This window comes from Haemaphysalis longicornis, unplaced genomic scaffold (assembly GCF_048455015.1).
Source record: "Haemaphysalis longicornis isolate Haplotype H1 unplaced genomic scaffold, Haemaphysalis longicornis Haplotype H1 scaffold_10, whole genome shotgun sequence".
NCBI lineage: Eukaryota > Metazoa > Arthropoda > Arachnida > Ixodida > Ixodidae > Haemaphysalis > Haemaphysalis longicornis.
The window spans coordinates 20,377,762-20,404,211 of NW_027526204.1; the positions used below are offsets into that span (position 1 = coordinate 20,377,762).

General features: G+C 46.5%; 2 protein-coding genes across 3 annotated transcripts in view; one reads left to right on the plus strand and one right to left on the minus strand.

The window, feature by feature from the left end:
* Positions 1-26,450, plus strand: part of LOC144158273 (uncharacterized) — a 299,163-nt gene that overhangs the window by 74,833 nt on the left and 197,880 nt on the right. The window lies entirely within an intron of this gene.
* Positions 56-25,138, minus strand: LOC144158270 (uncharacterized). Its single transcript, XM_077689039.1, has 5 exons — positions 24,933-25,138; positions 20,672-20,827; positions 20,547-20,609; positions 11,689-11,818; positions 56-3,012 (listed from the first exon to the last, which is right to left on the minus strand). The coding sequence occupies exons 2-5, from the start codon at positions 20,799-20,801 to the stop codon at positions 1,506-1,508; spliced, it is 1,830 nt and encodes a 609-aa protein (XP_077545165.1). The 5' UTR covers positions 20,802-20,827; positions 24,933-25,138; the 3' UTR covers positions 56-1,505.

Consider the following 26,450-nt stretch of genomic DNA (forward strand, 5'->3'; position numbering starts at 1 on the left):
CTATGCGTCTTTGACAAGTGCTGCATCAACCACAGGCAAAAACAAGCGGGAAGTGGGCAACTGACAGAGAAGTGCATATAAACACACTAAAGGTGATTCAGGAACAAGTTACGTAAGAACAAGCACACAAGTATTGTAATACACTAATCCAGAAAAAACAAAACGGTTCAAATTAGAAATTCGAATCAGTGTGCAACCTAAGCTAGAAAATATATTTTATTGCAAAAAGTAATTGTCAAGAACAATGAATATGTTAGGAAAATATGAAACATTAAGATTCAAACACAAATGAAGAGTGCAGTTAAAAAGTAAGCCACACTACAAGCAAGTTGAATACAGGGACATAAAAGAGGGTACATTTTAACTAAGTTTAGAAAGAAAAGAAAAACAAAGCCAGAACTACAGATAATGCCAGCAGCTTGAATTATTCCTTGAAATGTTGACACAACTTTTTCTGAGGTGAAGCATTTAATCACCCATGGTGTGTGGAATGAATGACTCAGAAAGAGCACTCGAATGACATTTTTTGCATTTAACTTTCTAGTGCTTGTCAAAGCACCAAAAAATAAATAGGCAGTTCAAAAAATATTTACAAAGTGAATGCTGAATAGTAATAGGGAGGACAGCAGCGACTGGTGCTTTAATGCTGTGATGGTAGAATGACTTGAACAGTAGGCACATATGAAACCAGGTGTATGCAGTATTAGTTACGATGCAGACTTGCTTGTGATAGCAAATGGCTGATGAATATGTTTCACCATATTCTTGTAATAAAAGAACGTTTGGTGGGTTGGAGCAAGCCTGTTTAGGGTTACAGTTAAGAAAGCTGAAGGGGTTGTTAGCTAATTCTAGGGTGACTTTAAGTAATAGTGCCATGACTGTTTAGGTAGGAAGCCATCTCCAAAAAATTACTTACAGACGAGGTTAATGGTAGTATTATTAGGTACCTAGAAGGTAAGCATCCTGGCAGAATGGTTACTGAAGGGCATACTTTGATTTAGTTATTTTAATGTGATTTAGGTCATTTGTATGACGAAAATCATTCATTTAACATTCAGACCACATTGACCACCTTGCAAAGCTTTATGGCCATTCTACAAAATATTCACACAATCCAACTGTTATCAGCAAAAATTCTCATTTGGGTGGAGACACAGGATTGGGAGTCCTAATAACAATTTAAAATCAGTAGTGGACCTGCTACACTCATTAAACACTCAAAGACCATTCAACACTCAAAAAGTGACATGATTAAAAAAGGTAACATTTTTAGTGGATGTGAACTGCAATGATCAGGCATCTATAGGCAATTAAGATTTTCTGAAAGATGCTACATGCAGGGGACCTCTAACCAGAGTGCAATACTTCATGGTTAATCAGCTGGGATCTACTAATAAAGTTATTCTCACAGATACTGCACGGATGGGGCCTCTCGCCAGAATGTAATCTTTCACGCCTGTCCAGGTGATTTTTTTCTGTAGAGGTATACGGACAGAGCCACGCTTTTATGGTGTCTTGCCAGAGTGCACTTTTTCATGAGCAACCAGGTGGCTTCTTTGAACAAAACCCTTTTGACAAAAGGTACACACGAAAGGCCTGCTGCCAGAGTGCAATATTTCATGAGTAACCAGGGCGCCTTTTCTAGCAAAGCTCTTTTCGCAGGTCCCGCAAACATGTGGCCTTTCACCAGAGTGCAATCTTTCATGAGTCGCCAGGTAGCCCTTTTGAGTGAAGCTCTTCTGACAGATGTTACACTTATAACACCTCTCGCCGGAGTGCAGTCTCTCATGAACAACCAGGCTATATTTTACAGTAAAGCTTTTCTGACAGACACCACACACATAAGGCCTTTCACCAGAGTGCAATCTCTCATGAATAACCAGGTTACATTTGTTAGTAAAACTTTTTGAACAGACGCTACACACATACGGTTTTTTGGCCGAGTGCAATCTTTCGTGGGCAACCAGCTGTTTTTTATTAACAAAGCACTTCGGACAGAGGCTGCACATGTAGGGCCTCTCGCCAGAGTGCAGACTTTCATGAGTAACCAGGTCACTTTTCCTACGAAAGCTTTTTTGACACACGCTACACACATAAGGCTTTTTGTCAGAGTGTAATCTTTCGTGAATAACCAGGTGGCCCTTTTGAGTAAAGCTCTTGTGACATATGCCACACACATAAGGCCTTTCACCAGAGTGCAATCTCTCATGACTAACCATGTTATGTTTGTTAGTAAATCTTTTTGGACAGATGCTACACACATAAGGTTTTTTGGCCGAGTGCAATTTTTCGTGGGCAACCAGGTTTTTTTTATCAACAAAGCACTTCGGACAGAGGCTGCACATGTAGGGCCTCTCGCCAGAGTGCAGTCTTTCATGAGTAACCAGGTCACCTTTTCTACAAAAGCTTTTTTGACACATGCTACACACATACGGCTTTTTGCCAGAGTGTAATCTTTCGTGAATAACCAGGTGGCCCTTTCGAGTAAAACACTTATGACAGACGTTACACACGTAGGGCTTCAAGCCAGAGTGCACTCTCTCGTGAAGAACCAGGTGGCCTTTTTGAGTAAAGCTCTTGTGACAGATGCTACACACAAAGGGCCTCTCACCAGAGTGTAGTCTTTCATGAGTAACCAGGGCACACCTTTGAGTGAAGCTCTTATTACAGGTGCCACATGTGTGGGTATTCTTGCCGGTGTGCAGTCTCTCATGAACAACAAGGCAATATTTTGCATTAAAGCTCTTCTGACATATGCCATACACATAAGGCCTTTCATTGGAGTGCAATCTCTCATGACTAACCATGTTACGTTTGTTAGTAAAACTTTTTCTCGTGTGTATTTCAAGGTGGCATTTGTTACGCAAGGATTTTGTGCAAACAGTGCAGCTGAAGGCCCTCCTGGTGGTACACACTTCCTTATGAGTGGTCTGATGCTTGAGCAGTTCACAGTTCAGGCAGGAATGCTGCTTCTCTCCACACCGGAATTTCTTGGCTTCACTGGAAAAACTCCTAAGTAGGCAACATTAAAGACAAGATTAGAAGAAATTGCACAATAAAAATGAAGGAAACAAGCCAATCACTTGAGCCAGTCAAACAGTTTTGGATGGCAAAAATACCGTGTTGAAGGCAAACACTCAATCACAAAGCAGGAAAAGCACAAGGCATTTGAATATCGGCTGAGCATTTAATACCAAATTTTACGGACTGAGAAACAAGCTAGAAAAGCCTGGAAGTAGGCCCTACACAAAAAGATCACATTCCACAATGGTGACTGTTTACACTACCATCAAACGAAAGTGTACTTAATTACCTGTCATAAAACGTGAAAAAATTGCCAAGCTGGCTTTCAAAATGAATAATAGATTGTTACATAGATGGGCAAATAACATATTATCAGGAGTTTGACAGAATAGTTTTACACATGCATAAAACGGAGCAAGAACTTCTCTGTAATGTAAATTGCAGACCTAATTTTACCTTTCCACATTTTTGTAAAAGTATAGGGACCGGTCACTGCTCAAAGGGGGCGACGAATAAAGTACACCCAGCGCCGCCCTGCGGAAGCTTGAGCTAACTTTGCGCGCGCGCGTTCATATATTTGGCACCTCTCGGTTTTTTGTGTTTGCGACTCTGCGATAGTTTTTGAAAGGCGTTTCGTGCTTGAAAACTGTTCTGGCAAATAGTTTCCGCATGTCTCAAGTGCTTCTGTGCGATTTCCGGACAATTACGGGGCTGAACTACTACTGTTGGCCTCGCGTGCGCGAGAAGTTACAAAGGTTGTACGTGCCCGTGCACGTGTACGCCGTGAAAGAAATTGATGGGACATACATCGTTGCGAAGTCTCATTCTTAGCAAGGGAAGCTTATTTACAGCGCTAATTCAGGTCAGTATTATTTTTTCTTGTTTTACAGCCAAATAAAGTGACCCCAGCGTATACAACGGCGCTTCATGACAGAAGCGTGTTTGTGTTGTTTCCTCTGTTCGCGCAACGACACTGCAGTTACTTTTCTGGTTGCCCTGCTTCAGCTCGGTTTGTGTTGTCACTAATTAACAACGGATTAGAAACGTTATTAGCTGATGACAAAGTAAACGCAGTTCACACAGTTGGAAATCTGCTGCGGAGCTGCGGTTGTCTTTACGAAGATTCCGTTTTGTTTCGGCTTCTATCTTGTGAGTAATGTTACAGTCGTCTTAGCGGCTAATTGTGATACAGTTTGTTCAGGCCATTCAGAATTCTCAAAAAATATTTCCTCCTCTCCAACCTCTGCTTAAACAATAGTACCTCAACTATCCGAGTACGCAAAACGCATTAAAGAAGTCAGCGCGAGTGAATGCAACCTTGCCTTTGATAGCTTGCCACGCTCTCGCTTGGAATGCGTGGCCAAACTCTGTACACTTCACGGAACAAAGTAGGGCAGTAAGCGAGATGCGTATTGACCGTCTTGACATTGCTTTTGGCATCACCCGCGAAGTGCTGTGAACATATTCTTGTGCCGCCTTTTGGCATCCATTCGGTGCCGTGAATGTCGCTAAAGAAAGGTTACTGCTAATAAAACAATAGTGGTGGAAGCTGTAATACCTTGTGTTATGCAAATACTACGACGGCATGCCATTCATCACAGCACGCGCTGTGTATAGAACACTGAAAGCAAACGTTTTAGTTTTACGGCCCTTCGTGTCAGCGCTGTGCATAAACAGTCATCGTAACTCATAATTTTACTCCTTCTACTGAGAAAAAATGTCATGGCTTTCTTACTGCTGAAATCCATTACTTGCGACGCTTATTCTCCAGGGCTGCTCGAGAAACCTGTACAGAACGATGGCAGGCTGCCTTTCGCGATTGTGGCAGTCCTTCACGCTGCAGTAGCGGCATGGCCACTAATTCTTTCCTGCAGCATTTTGATCCTTTCGGACCCTGCAACTTGCAATTATAACTATGTTTCCTAAAAAACTTCCGCCACACAATGTCGAACCGCACGCAGCGCACGTGTTTTTACGTGCGCTGAACAGCTGGTCATGACATCCACCGACCCAGAGTTGCTAAGCGGCGGCGACAGATGGCGCAGCAGTTGTGCGCAAACTTCAGTGTCCGGTGCCTCTAAAGGAGCAGATCTAAGCAAAGCTTTACACAAAACAACTTCAGTAAAGAATATCTGTTCTGCAAAATGATTCCAACCTGTTGTGCAGAAGATGCCTGGTTCATGTGCTTTCAGCATAAAGTGCAGGCTGAAAAATGATAGGGTTTCACATGCTTATGCAACACCTGTGCTATGAGGCGCAGTGGAGTGGAGGGCTTTAGAATAATTTTGACCACCAGGGATTCTTAACGGGTCCCTAAACAGGGTTTCAAAGGTGGCGATTTTATGTGCGCACTTGCTTAAAAGTGCTATCCAAGGAACCTCCTGCCACAAAATGGTTTAAAGGGGCTGAGTATGAGCCGAGTTACTGTTGATTAAAAAAAGCCAGCAAAAGCTACCAAAAGCTTTCCCCCTCTCATCGCGCCTCCAAGAAACTGGAAGCTATTGTTTAATACGACTTTGACTGATGTATGCAGAGGCAAACAGACGGGTGACTCCAGCTACAGCAAACACGGTTTATTACCCCTCAGTGTTTTCCCCTTCTTTCACAAGGCGCGTGGTTACAGCGTCATGGTGGCCGGCCGTACAACTCCTTCTAAAAGAAGAGAGGCTATATAGGCTTTCATCTCTCCAGTCGAAGAGTGAACCGAATGGTGCGTGCCAGTGGTGGTCGTGCCCAAGCCCTCTGGAGATGTGCGAATCTGTGTTTACTTTACAGAGCTCAACCACTTCGTTCTGGGACAGTGGCATCCTATTCCATCTTTTGAACACACACTTGGGCTTCTCTCTGGCGCAAAAGTGTTCTCAAAGCTGGATGCAAAATCAGGATTTTGGCAGATTCAGCTCGCGGAAGCCAGCAAGGAGTTTATGACGTTCATAACGCCATCTGGAAGGTTCAAGTTTAACTGACTACCATTTGGTATCGCCTATGCGCCAGAACTGTTCCAGAGGCAGATGGTTACCATCCTGCAAGGTATGAGCCATGTCATATGTCACATGGACGACATCCTTGTAAGCCACACAAGAGGAGCACGAGTCTTTTTGTCAAATACTGCAGAGGCTCGCGGAAGCAGGTGTTACACTCAACAAGAGCGAGTGCACATTCTTTTCTACAGAACTGCCATACCTGGGACACAAGATTGGACAGCAAGGTATCAGGCCTGATGAGTCTAAGATCACAGCAGTTAAGGAAATGACACCACCCACAAACAGAACAGAGCTACAAAGGATACTTAGCATGGTGACATATCTTGCTCGGTTCATTCCAAATATCGCAGACATCCTGCAGCACCTCACGCTGCTGCTGTCGAAAAAACAGGGTCACCACAACAAGCGTTTGACAAGTTGAAGCAAGTTGAAGCACTTTGTCATCCCTTGTAGCAGACGATGCAAATCATCATCACTCATTATGCTTGTCCTGAGCTGCTGCATGCTGATGTGGCAGCGCCGGCTCGCGTCACTTCTAGTAGATGCCATTAAAGCCCTCATTATCATCAGACGTGGCGCTCTGCTTTCTGAGCATTGTGCCGCAGCTGGAGCACCCAGAAGTCCAACACATGGTGCTGAGAACCCGGGACTTCTAGCTGACGCCAGGCACATCGACGCACAGAGCAGAGGAAACAACGCGGCACCTGCGATCTTGGTGAAGGTTCCCAGCTGCGTGCGACCAAATGGAACGGCAACTTCGACGACGCCTCAGACTACGAGCGCAACTGGATGGCCTTCTAATGGAAGCGGAAGGTCACATAAGAGGAAATCGAGAGGCGACACCATCTGCAGTAAGTGTACTGCTCGAGCGATTCGGCGCATTTTATGTACAAATTGAGAAAGTGGACGACGCGATTTTTGAGGAGACCCCAGACGACTTGCTAGAGAGTGAAACGTTAAACGCCGGACAGTACCGCGACAAGGTTGTCACCTTGACAGCTAGTCTACGTTTCAAGATGCAGAAATGCCGGCCTTTGACGCCATGCCCGGCGACCGTTCATCCAATACCAACGAGCGACCGCACATCCCCACAAGCAGAACATCCACCACAGGACTTAGATGCACGGAAAATACCTCGGGTGCCTCTAGGAGCTGCTTCGAGTCCTGAAATTCTAACGGCTACTTTAAACCACCAGTTTCAATCCATAGAAACCTGGCACTCAACGACAGCCCGACTACCACAAGACTCCAAGTGTATGAACGATCCCGACACTGGAGAAGAGTCCACTACTGAAGAAGCGATCGAGATGCCCAATAATGAAATGATCTTCCGAGAACCTTCAATGACTACATCTAAATTGGCCAGCAACAACCCTGTTGCATCTGGCGCTTCAGAACAAGGACTGGCTTCACCGGAAAAATCATTTTGTTTGCCTTCTGGAACCTCAAAAGTGGTAGGACTTCATTGCAACAAAGAGTCGGACATCTTTCCCTTCCCGCCCCAGATAATTCAGTACTACAGGGAACAGGCTTCAAAGGATGCAGGACACGTTCGTGAGCTAACGTCTGTAAAGCAGACCGAGTCGAAAGGACACCAACGCCAAAACAAGGCACGAGCTAGAAGACACCTTTCCAAGCACTAAGTGAGGTATCCAGGAAAAATTGTGCTGCAGACAAGTAACAAAACAAGCCAAGACAACAAGTCTTCCAAGGAGGAAAACAGGAAGCAAAGGCAGCAAAAGCACGCTCTCATCAAAGGTCTGACACCTGCAAGAAAGGTTTTCCGTTCACAGCAACATTCCTTGGTTTAGAAACCGTTCCTGTTCGCACCCTCACAAATTGGCTCTGGCTTGCAAAACACCGTGGACAAATTGTAAGAAGCAGCAAGTTAGGCGGTATAAACACCGATGGCGGAGAAAGCGCTCTGTGAATGTTAGAGGAATGATGCTCGGAAATCTCACCTGGAACGTCCTCCAAAAAAGACACTTATTGAAAAATTACAGTACCGTTCTACTCGGCGAAACACAACGTCCAAGACAACTATGGACCCTGGCACGAATAGAAGTGCTGATAGGTGGACGGGACGAAGACGTCAGGACCCGGTCTTTACGTTTGCCCTGTGACACTAGTCAAGTTTCCCGTACCACTATTCAACCATTGGAAGCCACCTAGCGTCATCTGTCGGTGGGGGAGACTGTTGTGACTTGCTCTTTGTCATCCGTTGTAGCAGACGACGCAAATCATCATCATTCATTATGCTTGTCACGAGCTGCCGCATGCTCATGTGGCAGCGCCGGCTCGCGCCACTTCTAGTAGATGCCATTAAAGTCCTCATTATTATCAGACGTGCGCTCTCCGCTCTCTCTCGACGGCTTGGCAGCCGGAGGACTTCGAGGTCCACTACAACTTCTAGAATTTGTCCCCAGGGAACAAGAAATTCTTTTTGACATGTCGGTGATGCCCATGGAAACAAGACCGCATCAATCGCAGCCCAAGGCCACACACCTGTGAGGCAGTACGTGGAACGGGTACACTGTGTGAGCTTTCTCCGGCACCGCTCTAGCGAGCTCTCACGTGCTGGCACCTTCCCGGCACGATAAACAGTGCATGAGTGAAATGTGATCAGTGGCACTTGCGCTCTTCGCTTCGAGCACTCGAACTTGATAAGCTGACCATGAAGATGTCTTTTTGTACGCTATGTGAATAAACCGTCAGCCACATATTTCGGCCTACTCGCTGCGGTGGCTCAATGGCTAAGGCATTGTGCCGCTGAGCACAAGGACGCGGGTTCAGTTTTCGGCTGCGGCCACCACTTTTGTGATGAGGGCAGATGGCAGATGTTAAAATCCCCAGGTGGTCAAAATTAATCTACAGCCCTCCACTACGGCTTGCCTCATTGCCTGCGCTGTGTTGGTGCGTTAAACCCTACAATCAATCAATCAAACATATTTTTGCATGCCAATATTACAATTCAGTTGTGCTGACTGGCTCCCCTGGACCCAAGCGTAGAGCTGTGTGGTGCTTACGGATTATCGACAGCAGCTTGGAGGTAATTGCCCCTTTGCCGTTCACGAGCGATAAGGTCAGAAGTTGGTGTGAGCACGCTTTATTCATAGTAAAATCCACACACGGAGAATGGAAGATTAGAAGCTCAGGCGGATCGCTTAAACATTTCGTTTCTTAAGCCGCTTCCTGCCAGGGTTATTGCTAGCAGAAGTTCAAGTATTCACATCGTAGATTATTGACTTTGCTAGTTGTGCACCAATGTAGAGCATGTCTTTTCCAAAACAAAACTGAAAACATGATAACCGACCCTGAAGAACGACAAAAGCAGCCTGTCTCGCAATGTATAGAAGCCGTAGTCTGTGTTCTTTAAATATGATGAGCTCATATAAAGGTTTCATTTACATTTATTTTGTGCCAACCACCTAAGAACTGTTTATGCAAGAAAAACATCTATGGATGCTTCTCGAACGAGCTCTCACCATTCATAACTTTTATGACATCACAAATTGTAGCACCCAAAAGAGTATGAGGAGTCGACACCTGTTTCCACGTTTCTGGCATTTTCTGCTTTATTAAACTACTAGTCGCGAGAATGGTGTACAGTTGAACCTCGATATAACCAACCTCGATTTAACGAAATTCACGATATAACGAATTTTTTCAAGTTTTCTATCAAAATTTTGTTGAATGCATGCATTTTTTTCTCGATTTTATGAAGTAATTTCGTGCGGCGCTTCCGATTTAACGAAGTCATGGCAAGAAAAGAAGAACAAAATTCTGCTCGAGGCGTGTTTTATTTTGCCTTCAGAGCCTACATTGAAAACATTCAGTACTCGCATTAACTCTTAAACGGCTAAAATGAAAGAAAAGCGGTGAAATCTGCGGTTGACAACAATTAAAAGTGAAGCTGCTTAAACCGCTTGCGGTCATAGACGTTTGACGTCTCCATTGTTGCTTACACCAGCGCCCTCTATGTTTAGGCTGCCGAAACCTACTTCAAGCTTTTTTTCTACGCGTCCTTCCTCACGGTGCTGCCGCTCTAGGTTGTGCTCACTGATAACCATATTCATAGTTTGGTCGTGCATCATTAGCTGAGTCTTGTAAGCAGCATGAGCACTCCAAGGGAAAGAAAAAAGTTCCGAACAAGAGCCTGAGGAAGTGTCGGTGAAACTGACGGTAGACCGACGGCCACCGAAGTTATGGATGCCATCGACATTCTGCAGAGGCACGCAGGCGCACGCGAATGTTTAAGAGCTAGCCTCGTTAGCGCTGTCAGCATACGAGGTCAAGAAATGCCAAGCACTGCTTACGGACTTCTTCACTATGGCTTGAACATCAAGTGCTGGTGGCAATAAATCAATCTTTGAACGTGATCATCTTCATTTCACCCGTGTTCATTAGACAGCTGCGACGCGGAGAAATCGGTTTCCTTAGGGCTTAGTGGGCATAAAAGTAATTGCTTAATCGAATTTGTCCGGAAGATATTTAATGTAAGCTGTCCGCTTTAACGGGGGCATGTAAGCGCTGCTAAACACAGTCGGTCCAAGTGTACTCTGCTCAACTCGCAATCATGGCTATCTCGAGTGTTGTGGTTGCATCATGTGCCCATACTTCAGAGCCTTTGTACATAAAAAAAGTATTTCGAAAGTTTCATAGCACCCTTCCGCTGTTGGCCTGCCGCACCCCTCAACGCCGCGCCTAAGCCTACCACTGAATGGACGAAAAGAGGCGCAACTTCGAACCAGCACCTCGCCGGGGTGAAGTTCACGAGGCATGAACGCGGTTCAATTGACTAACACCAGCGTTTAGTAGTGATTGAAATGAAAAAAAAAAATAAAAAGTGGATACCTAGCCTGTTACCACATTTATGAGGCATTGCGGAAAAAGCACCGGTTTTACGACGACACATGAACTACTGTCGGCTATCCGAATTCCATTGCCTAAGTGTTGAAACTCTTAATTCACACAATTTTCGCGGCCAGTTTCAGTACAAATTTCGCTTTAAGTGGAGAGGTAACTACATAGCAGTTGTTGCCTGGCGAGGGCCAAAGTGTTGAAACCCCAATAACTGGTTAAATGAAGTGTAAAATTGAAACGTCGATTTTACGACATTCTCGATTTAACGAAATTTGCGGCCCCAAGTACGACTTCGTTATATCGAGGTTTAACTGTATTTAGATTCTCGGCAAAGTAATTTATTGATACAGGCCAACTTGTTTTTACCCTGCAGTGTCCTTTTAATGTATAACTTCCTTTTTGATCTCCTTCCTTTGTACACTGCACAGCCTGTGGAATAAACTTCCATCTCTGACCAGGCACCATGTCTGTACTTGATTAGTTAGCAGTTTTGCAGTTTCATAAATGTGAACCAAATGCTCAAATGACTCGCGTGGTCCCCACTTAGTTGTGATGCAGTTAACTGAATATGCAGACAAAACTTTTTGCAGCCAATAGTATCACAGCCAATAGAATCCTGGCTGTGATTATACTGGTGTGCGTATTACATGGAGGTTCATTTAAACCAATGTTTCATGCGATGTTATCTCAATTTGTACAGGAGCATACTCAGCTAGATTGCTCCATCATATCACCTGCAGTCAGCAAAACTGTTTTATGCCTGGGCTTTCCACAGTGTCTATATTCTGCAAGCAACACTGCAAGCATTGAAACCCACCTTGTGTTTCCAGAACGTAGGTGGCAGGAGCAGGTGTGAGAACATGCTTTCGCCGCAATGTCAGCCCCATTTCCTGAAGCCGGAACTTTCTCCAAGGCACCAGCTTGAGTTCTGCCCACATTTGCCCGAACTGAAAATGTTCAACGGTCAGAGCAACAACAGGCAATCACTGTTGTACAACCCCGCAAACTGTTTTTTTTAATGTAAATGAATTAGGGCTATAAAAATTACTAAATTGAATGGACATGGTGGCATCGCTCAAGCAGCTGCATTTGGCATTTGATTCATTACACAAAAGCGAACTGTAGTAGGCAGTAGCCACATCAAGTGTCCAACCCAAAACAATACTGGCATGCTTGTGTGATGTGCTGCGTGGGCCAGGATCCTGCCTAGCCCGTGTCTGGAGCTAAGAGCCAGCTCAGGCCAGTATTTGCCTGGTTGCATTAGGCCTACATCCTGATCTTTAACATGGTGACAGAAGTAACACGATTTTCATGGCAGGTCTGCCCTGAAACCACCACTTCCGTGCGACCGCCCCTTCTGCGGCAACATACATTACAGCAGAGTCGCTGGTTCGGACTGTGCGACTTGCATAAGCCGTCTTTCGTCATCCAGCCACCCAAAACCTGCTTCAAGACTTCTGCCGAGTGACTGAAGTGAAAGAAGCAGATCAAGCATTTCCTTATGGCTTCTCGTTTCTAGGACAGGCTAGGCTCACACCAAGTGGATGACATATTTAGAACTTCAACCCGTCCGAAAAGAATTTGAGAACATAGGAATCATGCTGCAGCCGTTTGGCCGTTACTTAATTGCGCTGCGAAAAATTACTAAATGAGCCCGTGTTAAAACACAAGTCTAACAAGAAAGTGAGTACGTGGAGGACTTCATTACTGCTCTTTACACGCTTTCGAACCCTTGCGAGTATGGTACACTGTATGCGGAACTGGTACAGAAATTCACAAATTGCCAGCATGGCTGCAACATGATGCCAGTTTTATGGTTCAGAAAGCAGTTGAGTCCAACCGACAGGTCGAAAGCATACATAAGCAGCAGGAAGAGTTCTTTACCAATAAGCTGACAATCCACAAAATTTCATTAGGCCATTAGTAAATCACACCTCTAGCAATGCCCAGTTTCAGCACTGATGGCCGATTGCACTATGAATCCAAACCGTGTCCATGTCCAGCTGAAAACAACGTTCCAAAACAGTGTCACTGCAGCGGAAAAGATTGAAACCCCTAAATCACACTGTCAAGATCAATCACAGTTTCACAAGTCCTGTCAAAAGAAGCGCCACTACTCCTCTGTCTGCATGTCACACCAGATTTTTATCAATGCAGAATCAGGATCCAGCAACGAATGGCCATTCCATGGAACCGTCTCGTTATTAGATACGTCAGCTCATGAAGTGACCGTAATAGTGCATGGCCACCCATAGAATTCCCAGCGGCTGCGACGGATCCGTCTTATCACCTGTGGCATTTAACTTGTACAGCCATCAAACACTTGATGGGAAGGTTCTCGCAGCCAAAGACATGGCCCATTTTTAACTCGCCTACTGTGGATGCAAATCGCTGCAAGTTGTCTACCTGCTTCAAGATGTTCCCGCAGCCTCGCTCAGGAAAGCCACCATCCAAGGCTTTTGGATGCTAACATTCATGAATGCCATTGCCCAAAAGGTGAGCCTGAAAGACCATTGTGCTTCATTGTATCAAGGACTCAGCGAGCCACCAAAAGAACTCCACATTTCCTTGCGTGAAGGAGCAAAGCCATTTGCTTTTAAGGGACACTGAAGTGATTTGTAAATATTGCAAGCTCACATATGCAGATTAAAGTACTCTGCTCCCAACCGCTTTGGGTGCATTTACGTAATTTGGTAGAAAAATCAATTCGGAACTGTTGTTCTCCTTTCTGCATTTTCCTTGTCAATTTCCTGTGTTACTTATGATGCTTACATTTGCAAATCTTCTTGACTGCGCCCACTTCACAGCCCACTGAACTGCCGACGGGTCGCGAGAAATTGGTCGTGAAACAAAACTGATCCCTGGCAAGATTTGTGCCCTGAAGAACGTGGCTCGTTTCTGTTAGTTTGTGGGGTGAATAAGCTTAGTAATGTCGATGAAGTCTAAAATACCACCACTTTAAGGCTTATGCAAAGAGTATACTGGTGTTACAAGGCTTCACTGACTTTTCTCCACTGCAGTTGTGAGCAGCATATGCCTGTGCGACTGGTAAACCTGTAAAAAATAACAGGCCAATTGAGGGCACAAGAGACAGTATAGGTAGTATTATAGGTTAGAGACAACAAAGGTAATAATAAATTAAAAGTAACCAAATATTTCATTGTAAAGTATAAAACAAAGGTACAACAAGCACTTTTTGTGCAAGGTCAACAAGCACAGTGGTCAGCAGCATAAACACAATTTTACAATTGCTTTTCCTGCTTAATGAATGCAGTCGCTGCTGACAAGATATTTGTTGAGGCTTGGAGAAAGCTTACTGCATAAGCTTTATTCAAATAATACTCATCTCAGCTGCTCGGAATGCTGCAACTTAAGAAATAAACAGCCTGCATGACATGAAAGGTTAGTTGTCAGATTTCTATGGTTATTATTTTCTACCCTGAAGCGATGGTGTTTTTGACAAGTAGTCTGAAGCATAGCATGTAGTGCATCGCAATGAGCAAGTTTGAATCCCGGGAGAAATTTTAGATGCAAAGCATCTCTTGCTCTCGGCTCTGTCGTCCGTTGTCCGTCCGCACCTCTCCCCACCAGCTGTGCGATAGCGCGCGTGCTTCTCCTCCTCTTCCTCTCCACGCCAGCTGTGCGACAGCGCGCGCGCTGCTCCTCCTTTCCCCCTCTCCACGCAAGCTGTGCGGTAGCGCGCGCGCTACTCATCACCACAGCTGCGCGATAAGCGGCCATGCGCGTCTCCTCTCCCATCTCCTCCTCTCCACTCCATCTACTCTATATAATAAACCAAGTCCGCGCACTGCTCCCTCAGTTGCTGCTTCGACTGAGTCATGCTGCACCGCCCGGAGTTCCGTCATTTTCCGTTATTTGGATACCCAATCTCGTGAACGTTTCGGAACCTCCGAGATGCTTTGCATCAACCCAGGGTTCCCTCGCGGGAAGGTGGTGTCATTTTTTTTAGTTAATGTCGTTTTATTTAAGCGACGCTTTCTATACCACATTGATCATTTTGCGCGGCAATTTTTGTTGCTCCATGAGTGAGTTGGCACACTCCATGCAGACACTGATGTGCTAGTGAGTTCTCATTGCCTTAGTGTTGATTGAATTCAGCACTGACAGCTTGCCGGCACAGTGACAAATCAGTCGAGTGTTGGCCTAGTGCGAGTGTGCCATTTAGAAAACGGGCACGAGCCAAGCAAGTCCCAAGGGTGCCGGCAAAACGTCTCCCATTTGAGTGTCTCCAATGATGTGGAGGGGTGTTCAGCAACTGCATACTTCTCAGCTAGTGAACGGTACGATTCCAAGTGGCGCTTGGAGGCTTATCTGGCCCTTTCCGCAGCTGACAAAGTGGGAGAAGTGCGGTTTTCTAATGCCTGAAACATCGAGGATGTGCAACCATTGATAATCTCAGATGACAGCCATGATAAATATAAACATTACGAAAGAGCAATGTTATGTGGCACAGAATTCTAATGTTTACCAACAAATACTAACCCTTCAAAACATTGATTTTCATTTATTGGAGATTACCAAGACCTGTTTTGCTTACACAAATTTGCACACATTATTTAGGCTAAAAACTTAAAGCCACTTCCACATTTGTGAAATCTGATGAAACGGCAGAGCCATAGCTGGCATTTTGGGCGAGCATGTACTGACGTTCTCGCCCTTCTATGTCCCCCATTTCCGTACCATGTATGGGCTGTCATTCACCAGCAAGCACATTGGGACCTCCCAACCGTTTGGAGTCCATCAAGAGAAAGGCTGTCAGATGGCTGTGCTATCTGCTACATACCATTCCGCTCTAGGGCCCCCTGGCACACAAGTCGAGATCGTGCACTGGACGGCATCAAGGCAGTGGCAATGTCAGCCCAGCTGGGTACGTTCTAAGGCCCCTAAAATTACTAAGGTAGCGCCATTCTATGATCTCGCCGCCTTCTGCCCTCACCCGCACTCCTTTCCTCCTCCATGTTTTGCTATTTTCTTTTCCTCCAGCCAACGCCGCCCGCCATTGGCCAATAGAATAGTCACATGGTATTTATCTTCTGCCTCCACCGCCGGGTCGCCTCGCCGGCTGGGACATTGTGCAACGCCGCCGCTGCGGCACTATTTTTGGCTGCCGAGCCACAGAGCTTCAGTGCCGGCTTTATCGTAGGCGCCAGCTAATAGCAAAGTAAGAAGTAGCTGCTCGTTCCAAACAAATGTCACATCGGTGTCGCTTTGTGTTGCTTCTCGGTGCCGATGTGTTGCGCCTCAGGCAGCGCGAATATCGTCAGGGAGGGCAAAAAACTACGTTATTCCATCCGGGAAACGCGATGCAGAAAGGAGAAAAGTTTGGTTGCATAGATTTGAATGGGAATACTTCAGGCCGACGCTTCCATCACTCTTTTGTGAGGTAAGTTTCTGAATGCTTCTTCTTGCTCTGTTAAATTCTGCGCAAGCTTGAGCGCTCATTTATGAAGAAATGCGTATTCCCTCCGCGACCGTCCTCCACCCTTTGTTCTGAGTAGGCATTGCAAGCAATGGCGAGTTCGTCCCGTCATAAGCTTTGCTTTGGATAAGAGGCCGTGTATTTGTTATGTGCCCGCTTACTTCCAGCATGATTATCAGCGGCGCAGCATGTTCAGTCAGTCGTTGTAAGGTTTTCGTGACACGAGAATTGTTCACCTGAATTCGCGCTTGTTTTGGCTGACGGCAGCTTGCGTCTGATCATGTGGCGTGTGCATTCCGAGTGCGTGTAAGCTCTTTGTGGTGTGAAGTCATGTGTTGTGTGTTAGCGACCCGGGTGGTATTATAATACCGTTGTTATGACACTGGAGTGATTTGCTGCGTAATATGTGCTTGGTCGGTCCGGCGCAAATTGAGGCTGTTACAAGAAAAAAAATTGCGGCTAGGTAAAACAATTTAAGGCCAGCTAATCTAGTGACCGTGTCGTTGACGTACGTTTCATTCACAATTTCTGTTATAGCTTTGTTAAATTCGCGCACGTTTAAATGGGCACTTGAAATGCATATTCGCACCGCAATGGCTGTACGCCCTTTCTTCCGTGTATGCACAGAGTACCGTTAATTACATCTTACGTTTGCATTATACGTGATGCCGTACATTTGCAGTGTGCGCGCTTACTTCATCTTAGTAGTCAATGGTGCAGCATATCCAGTCATTGCGATTTGAACCAACACACTGGGCGACTATATTATTTTCAGCAGACCCATTTTTGTCCAGCAAAGCACTTCTTAAAAGGGTTTAGTGTAAGAGTTTAGGGTTCAGAGTTGAGCGTGGACGTGGCACTGAGAAGATACACGAACACGAATTTGACCATGCTTTGGTAGAACGGTCACTAACTCTTCTGCAATGCATTATTGCCTATATTTGCAGAGCGTTTGTGGCGCATCTTTAATTCGGTGGTGACATTTTTTCACTTCTCAATGGGCTTATTTCACGGATCAATTTGAGCAACGGATATTGGAGAAGCTTGGCGTTAAAGAACTAAACGAAAATGCCACTCCCTGCATTTTTTCTCACAGGAAGCCACGTCAGCAGCACAAGCCACATGCATGACGTCATTATGGACGTTTGTTCCAATAAAATATTTATTTGGTGGCACCAATCGATTTTTGTGATATACCTTATTCTTTTCTCTTGATAATCATTGTGACATTGGTTCTCATTCGAATTTCTTTCGTGTGTATTCCCGTGTTAGTGCAATGTACAAATATGCCAGAACACATCCCAGCACAAAACAATTCTGTCCAGGCGCCTCCATTAATAATGGCTGTAAATGACCGTGCCCGGTAAAAAACCGTATAGCATGATTAATTAACTGTTACATAATTTGTACCTAGAGGGACTCGATCTGTGGTTCGTATGAGAAATAACAGGCCACAAATCTGTTTTTTCACTTTACCCGATCGACTGACCGCAGTCTTCTCTGGCGCCTATTCCCAGAATTACAAGCGTGCGCTTTTCACTCGGTTCGCACCGAGTGCAATTTAGTGTATCTGGCTGTGAAGTTGGGGAAGCAGGGACTTTTCACGTCGCTGCACGTGCACACAGGCACAACAGCATGTGTATATTTTTTTAATATATTCACAGCAGCCTATAACGACATGAAGGTGAAAGAAACATTCCTACAAAAATGGCAAACACTCTAAACTGAGCGGTATTAAGGTAGGCTATATGTTGTTAGTAAAAGCGGATACAGAGTGAACGCCGCTAATGATTCACAACCATCGCAAGAAAGGCGAATGCAAGGATGCCCGCGCAGCGCTCGAACGACGGCATTTGCGAATGAAGCGCTCTGTATACTGTTGCGAACCGTGTGCAAGCCCTCTGTACAGTGATTGCATGACTGCAGTCACACGAATGCAAGAACGGAACTACCGTAACAGAGCAGTTTGAAATGTCTACGCTCGATCCTTTCGCATTCACGAGCTATCCTGAGATGTTACAGCATGCCGCACTTGTAAACAAAAACCGCGCTGTGCATATGCGCCAGCGGCATCCACTCCGCAAAAATCCCGTTGTAGACAAAAATATAAAACAAAACACCCTCACTCAGTGCGTGTTGGTAAAACGGGGCTCTAGAAATCCTATAAATGCTACCAAAGAGCGAGTGCGGTGCGAAAACAAGAGCAAACTGCATGAAAAATTCCCCCGCATTTCTTCGAAGGGGAGTATGAGGAAGTGCGAAGCACGGGGTGATGCTATGGGGGAAGTTTGTTGAAGTATGGTGGCATTTTGCCCGTTAGTTACATTAACACCCCCTCGTGATCACGTTCGGCTTAACACGCCTCGTTTGTCCCTCTGCGGAAATCTTTGTGAATTAACGTGTATGTTCGAGAGGAGGAGCGCACCGCAGTGCACCGCAGCTGCGAAGCGCCGACCGGAGTGAAGGGAGAGGAGGCGCAGTCACGTGAGAGAATGCAGAACTAGCGGGTTTGTAGTATCACGTGTACACCACGCAGTTATCAAACCGCTATAACGCCGCTGAGTCGCCAACGCACGCCGCTGACGACGTAGTTTGAATGCGTTAAAGATATAAGGCGCGTTACTAACACTGATATCAGCGTCGCGTCCGTGGCCTAGTCGGTAGAGCGTCGCGCTGCGGCCGCAAAGTCCTCGGATCGAAACCTGGCGCCGGATGCTGTTTTTTTTATACTACACTTTTATAAAGTGTAGTGGCCTGGCTGGCGCACTGAGAGAGGGTGTTGCGAGCTGGAGAGTAGTAAAGGGGCTTTAGGTGATTAGGCGAGGGGGGAGAGGAGGCGCTATGCGAGCGCCCTCACGCGTCGGAAATCCCGCGCCGTTGCTAGGCACGGTAGCTAGCTCCGTTGCTAGGCTGCGGACGGAGGACGGCGGTGGAAGCAGGAGTAGGCCCGACTAAGAAGTGCTTCGCACTTAAAACTGCAGCGAGCGGCCCGAAGCATTGCAAGGGCATCTGCTCTGAAGCAGGCAAGAAAAATGGCGGCACTGCGGCGCCGCGGGTGAGGGGAAAGAAAAAGAGGAGGGCAGCAGAGAAGGAGGGAGCAGTTGGCGCTACCTTAGTAATTTTAGGGACCTTAGTACCTTCACCCGCGTCAAGAAGCGGCAGTCTCAGCGGCAGTGCCATCTGTCGGCCTAGTGGGGTACCTTTGCCTGGTGTGACGGGAATTATTGATGAACATTGCAAGCCCGCAAATAGTTCTGCCGTTAAAGTGCTCTCTACGTAGCCCCATGGGGTAACCAGTTCATTGTCACAACCAGCATCTTGTGAATCGGCAAGAACAACCACGCAGAACAAGCTGCACTTTTGAACCCACTTTTCTCATCACAAAATGTATTTAAATTAACTGGGAAAAGAGAAAATAACGGCGCTAAAATTAGGGATAGTTGGTACACAGCTTAAAAGGCAAACGAACAGAAAGACAGACATGAAAACTCACGGTGCTTCTACACACAAACAGCACAAGTGTTGCCTCCATCCCGCTGTACCATCCGACACTTTTTCCATCAGAGTTCCTCAATATATGAGTTGCGAAACTGGTTCAGAATCTGGGCGGAGCTAGCCCCCCTGCTCCGTTAAAGCTGAGTGGCAAGTCTATTCGCGTGGCCCCTAGGACACAAAACACCAGACTTTGCTACAACACTTACTGAATGACAAAACTTAATAAAATGAGCTGTGCTTTTAAATTTAGAAAAGATAACACAGGCAATATTTGTTTCTTTTTTTTTTATGAGTTGCCGCAGCAGCCGGAAGCATTTTGGCACTACCTACTTCAACTTTATGCCAACAGACGACACTTGTCAACTTACCCCATGATTTTTCCGTTTGCTCCTGTGCAGAGGATCAACCGCACATCAGCTTTTGATAGAAGGTGGTTATGGGGAGTTTTGAAACTGGCATATATTGAGGAACTCTGATTGTCCATTTCGTTTCACAATCAGAACATACCCTATGCATTCTTCACTATCAACTGAATGGATAGTTAATATTTAACTCATTTCAGTGCCTCTTTCAATTCAACACACGAAAACAACTCTCATAGCTTCTGAGTAACACTGCGTGCACACAAGAACAGACATAGTTCCAAACTCATTAAAGGTTATGCGAATCAAGATATGTTGTGAGTATTGGCAGGGCCCATACTAGGATGTTTGAACGAAGAAACATCCCAAAAGTCTAACCTGGAAATTCCTCTTCTGTTTGGGAGCTTGCGCTGGCGAATAACAGCAGAGCACACTGTGTACCTGCAATGAAGACTCCTAGTCATTAATGCATCCAGAATAGCAGGACAGAACAGGGATGGTACCTATGGCACTACTGGTAACGGCTGCCTGTGTTTCTTGGCTGAGGAAGGACACATCCCGGCTTTGGGCTGCAGCTGTAAACATTGCCGTGGTGAAGTCCCTCCCGGGCGTTGGTGATGCCCCATGTGGCATGCTTACTCTCTCCACTGTAGCAGCCTCTGAAAGGAAGCAAAGCAGAAAACACAGCTACCAGTGAAAATTGTGCTAACACGAAGTCTGGCAGTAAGCCTATTGCTAGTTTCACTTTGTAGCCGAATACCACATGCAAACAATTTAGCCAAGCACACAAGCCTTCCTGAAACAGACAAACGGCTAAACAGAGCAGCTTTGCTCCTATGAGAAACGGCTCATAGACCTTGCAAGCATTTTCCAATTCCGTTTGTGCTAGATAGGCTTGCAAGAGGTATCACAGAGTATCACCCTGTGTCTGCCACGCATGCACTTCTACTTTATGTTTCAGACAAACAGAAGACCTACAGGCATTTTGTCAAACAAACAACACACGACCCGCAATCTCATCGGGAAGTAACGAAGATGGGTTTAACACACACAACTGTTCCTGAACAACAGGTCTGTAAACGATATTGTGAACTTCTTGTTTACATCCCAATCTTAGAGGTTTGTCTATCACGCTTTTTGGCATGCTATTAGATGTGAGGCCAAACACGTGAAAGCTGTTGCAACACTAGCATAAGGCGTGCAGCACACACTACTGCGACCACAACATTTCTCCCCGGTAATGATCTCAGAACCCTTATTTGCACACGCCTGCCTGTAAAAGCAAGCAATTGTGCAAGCTAAGCAATTCTTCTCGGCTAAACAGAATTTTCACTCTGCATATAATGTTTTCTCGCCCCTTTCGCAAGCTGGTGAGGTGTCTCGCATGCGAGTGCATACAGTTTGTTGTGATTTTGGAGTAATGAAGGGGTGTCAAAGACAATAAGTGAACATGTAGCACCAAAAAAAGCTTTTCTTATAGTGAAAATCCTTCCACCCTTGTCTGGTCATCTGTATCGAGTGAATACCAGCATCAAGTTAAGGCAGTAAGCAATGTAAACAAGATACAAACGTGTTGCAACATTCAAGCAGTTTTCCACTCATCACCAGGGATTTCACAGATAATTGATGCTTCACTCATGGCAATATAAACAAGATACAAACGTGTTGCAACATTCAAGCAGTTTTCCACTCTTCACGAGGGATTTCACAGATAATTGATGCTTGGCTCATGGCAATGCAAAGTGCAAATTCACCCGGAATGTGACCTCACAAATCGAACTAGCTGTGATTGCCATTAAATAGCAGGGCTTATTTTTAGTGATGAGTCCGAAAACACTGTATGATCACTTTAATTATGCCTCGTTAGACCATAAACCAGTCCCAATTATAATTTGAATGCCTCCTGCAGCGCTTTCAAGTACAGTTGATGGCCTCCCACTAGTCGTTCTGTTAAAATCTTGGTGTTGGCATGACTACGATGATCCAATACTCAACATGCGCCAACATATTGTCACACCCACCCGCACTGCTCATCCCATTGGGTGCAAATGCAGGTGTGTGGTGACTAACACACCATGTCTGGCATTTTTATTATTTTCTTACCACCACAGCAGTCAAAAAGTTATCAATCTGATGCCGGCCCCTCTAAGTCCCTGAGAACGTTACTGTGTTCTTGAAAGTTATTCACTTTTGCATCACAAACCGCAACGCAAGCACCAGCTTCAAAGCACTTGTAAAACGGGAAGCTGACTAAAACATTGCCTATTCTTTCGTGCCATGCTCAAGCGGCACTTTTCCACACAGCCAGTAGCGTTTCACCCCCATTAAAACATTAGTTGGTCAGAGTTGGACAGCACCTAACGCATACCTAATTCAGATGTGGCTGAATAAGTTTGGGGAGTATGAACAGGTCCATTGTGAACAGGTCCATCGTGGGCAGCATGAACAGGTCCAATAAGTTCAATGGGGCATTAACAGGTCCACCGCCATTTCTCGGACAGAGTCAGGAGTTTGTAGATGCGTTGCCCAGGAGCGAGCCAGATATTTCGAGTCACTCTTTTTGAAGAGCGGGTGAGCCATGGCTCAGTAAAGTGAGCGGCGGTTCCTTTGAGGAGAGGAAGCCCCTTCTCGCCCGCTCAGTGATCCGTGTGGAACTGAGCGAGCCACAACAGAGCCAAGCCGAAGAGACGGGTCAAATGAGCCGGCTCTTTGGTGCGAGTTTCACGCCATCTATTATCGGCATGAGAAAGCAACTGCCCTGCCGGGCCAGGTGGGGCTAATTTTACAAATTCCTTTAGCGCCTCCTGTCGTGTGAGCAGATAGTCCGAGTCAAGAGAGCTGGATCTTTTGAGCCGTTCTTTGAATTTTCTGAGCCGCTCTTTGGGAGCAGCGGTTCTCAGCAGATCTTTTCGAGAGCAGCACTTTGGGAGTGGCGGTTGAGACCGCGGCAGTGGCGGTGAATGGCAGATCGGGAGGCAGCAGTAAAAGAACTGCATCTGCATTTTGACAGTAATGAGAAAATAAACTCCTGTGACATATGATTCACCACAGTTACAATTCTGCGCTCAGCTATAGTCCAAGTCAGGAACAAACCAGATCTTCTGAGCCGCTTAGTGAGCCGTTCAGCAGCACTGCTCGGCTCCCGGCGGTTATTTGGGAGAGTGCTCCGCGGCAAGGAGTGGCTCTCCCAAAAAAACCGTTGCTCTACGGCAGCTCGCTCGATCACAGAACCGTGCTGAACCAGGTGGCTCTGGACAAATCATGTCGGCATGTTCCGGTAGAGTTAGTAGAGGCATCAGCCGACCCAGCCGGGTCTTGTGTGCAACTTTTGCGTGATCTATTATCGGTGCCAAAAAGCGGACCCATCTCGCTTCAAATAAACTAAGAAAAGTGTTGTTCATAAACCACAATTTAGATTTCATGTATTAAAATTACATTCTTGTATCACGTTTCCCGGAATAACTTTTTCTGGCATCACAGGTCACTAGTAGAGAGCATGTTTGTGAGCTAATAAAGTTGACAAAAAATTTATTGATTTGATTAATTGTAGGGTTTATTGCAACGATGGAATTCAGCCGATGAGGCGTGCCATAGTTGAGGGCTCCGGATTAATTTTGACCACCTGGGGATCTTTAACGTGCACAGAAATCTCGTACGCACAGGCGTTTTTGCTTTTCGCCTACGTCAGAAAAGCGGCTGCCGTGGCCGGATCTCGGACCCGCATTTTCGTGCTCAGCAGTGCAACGCCTTAGGCTGACAAAAAAAAATTCCATTCTTTTTCTTTATATATCAACCGAGAGTGACCTTGAAATACCACAAAGATAGTAAAACTTTTGTACTGACGGTGAAGCCAATTCTTTTCTGTACAAATACACCGGATGCTGAGACAAAAGAACGGTTCCCACAACAAGGAAAAGTTCCCGCACTTAAATTAAGCAATAATTTACATTATGCTTAACACAGTTCAATGAACCACTGCACCGTTCAAATTAACCGGTTCACTTCAGTGAACGCACCGTTCTGAGCCGCTCACTGAAGTGAGCCGTTTTGCCCATCTCTACAGAAGTTTAACAGCGACTGACCCTGGCTCGGTGTTCTCCAATCAGAACTCATCCCTTCACTGGAGAGGAGCACATTCTGGGGAGGAGAACATGCACTCTGTTTACCCACTAGAAATCGGCTAGACTTCCGTGGAGATGTCGGCCGAACAGCTGCCCATAAGACAGGAGCCGACACTAAGGACGAGCTGCTTTGCAAGACCACAGCCAAATGCCTCCTCACATGATGGAAACCGCACGGGTCACCAATGATTTTTGACGTATTCCGCTCAGCTCACTAATTAGGTGTAACAGGGGTTATGGTCGCACTGCAGCGTAGCTTAGGCGGTTCTGCTTGCCGACACCTTCGAGAGCGACGAGTGGCATTTTGTATGCGAAAGTGCTCGTCCCACAATTGCAGCGACCCGGGTTTCATGGCCATGGATCGTGCTCAAGGTCCCCTGAAATCGGTACTGCACGGAAGGGAGTTGGAATCCACAACCAAGGCCGCCCGCGGGACATGCGGTCACATTAGGCCACTCCGTCCTCTACGAAGTCCACTGCAAGCAGCGGCGGCCGCAGGATGGCCAGTACGTAGCCAACCACTTGAGAGAAGACAGCCGGACTGAGAAGCGGCGCACACGAGTCGCTCAATGCGTGAACAAATGTCGGGGTCAGATGGCGGGGCAGGAGAGGCGACAAGCACGACGCTCCAAGGCAGACAGACCTTTTGGGAAGCTCCTGCGGCGGCCAGGAAGATGTTTTCTCAGCGGCTCTCACCAGATCCACCGGCCGTCTTGACGGGCGCTGGCACGAGCTGCTCTCATAAACGGTCCACAGAGCAGCGCCATGCACAGAAAATACAGGAGGTGATGGCACAGCAGAATCCCGTAGGGCAGTTGGTCTCGTCTAAGGCAGTTGACCTCGTCTCAGAAAAGGCAGCGTAATGATTACTCAGATGGCCTAGAGCCGTTTGACGGCGCATGGACGGCGCAGAGCGGTGACATTCCGCCCTCCCTCTGTGGGGCTGCAAGCGCACGTACAGGTCACGCAGCGCGCTTATTAGCAGGCAGTTGAAGAGTAGCACGAGACCTCCTTCTCCACCTATGACAAAGGTCAAGGCACGGAGTGTAATTAGTGTTAATAAATACACATTACAACAACAACAAGAGTTCCTCCTAAAGTCCCTTCATCTCGACTTTAGTTCCGCCTGGCTGACGTGCGCTTGCAGCGCCGTTTCTTCCAGACGGCCGTCCACCGGGCAAGAACGGCGAGAGGGCTCACTACGGCTCATCACAGGGGACAATAAACAAAGCATTCTATCCGTTTGGTAAATTTCCCAGTGGTGTTTCGGCGTTGTGCATCGCGTAGGTTGTGTGCAGTATTTTGAGGCTGGCGATCAGACGCGCGGGAAGGGAAGTAGTTCACCTCAGTGGCCAGCCGGGCGCAGACAAGGCGCTGTGTGTGCGCGTTCTATGACGGCCGGGGACCTCCCCTGCTGAAGCACCCTCGGTCCCGCAGCTGCTTCTGAAAAGGTACGGCTCGCGTCTGTGTGTCCTCAACCCTTCGGAGGCCGCCACCTTTTAAAGCCCGCAGTAGCCGAAGTGTGGGCAGCGTCAGAGGAAGGAGGCGCTGTCCTCGTCCGGGGTTGAAGAAGCGACGACCCTCTTCCGTAGGCGGCCCATGTCGGGTTATTTAAGCAACCCATGGGTCGCAACAGGTCTCACGACTAGTCACGTACGAGAGGACGAATTCTCGCAACTTGTTGTAACCTTGGTATGCGAAGACCATCGTCTGGCGTGTGAGCATTTTGGCCTGTCTTTCCGCCGCGTTCAGCGCCCGCTCACGCGAGCATTATCTAATATCGCCGCTGAGCCCAGTGAAAACGGCGCGCACAGATATGTTCCTTTATTTTTGTGTCCCAACAGACAGTGAAAAGACGATGGCCTTTCATATATAGGTTGGTCACAAACTCTCGTAACTTGTTCGTACTGCGCATACGCGGCCCTTCGCTTGGATGCACGGCATGCACTGAAAGCCACAATAGCACGTGGCTGTGTGTATCACGGTACCACGTGTGCACTGCGTAACAGCTCACGTTGCGAGTTACGTCACCAAGTTTTCATCAAGCTACAGTCCACTAGAATAGAACTATTCAAGTGCACCGTACTCAAGGTGTGGTGTGAAGCAGCGAGGCTGGAAAGTTTAGCAGCGGGATTCAACTGTTGTTCAACAGGAAAGTTAG

Excerpts from the sequence above, each read along its gene's own strand:
- LOC144158270 (XM_077689039.1), bottom strand. The coding sequence starts at position 20,801 with ATGCCACATGGGGCATCACCAACGCCCGGGAGGGACTTCACCACGGCA. Across the intron at positions 20,610-20,671 it reads CGTTACCAGTAGTGCCATAG|GTACACAGTGTGCTCTGCTG; the intron begins GTACCATCCCTG and ends TCTTCATTGCAG. Across the intron at positions 11,819-20,546 it reads AACAGAAGAGGAATTTCCAG|TTCGGGCAAATGTGGGCAGA; the intron begins GTTAGACTTTTG and ends GAACATTTTCAG.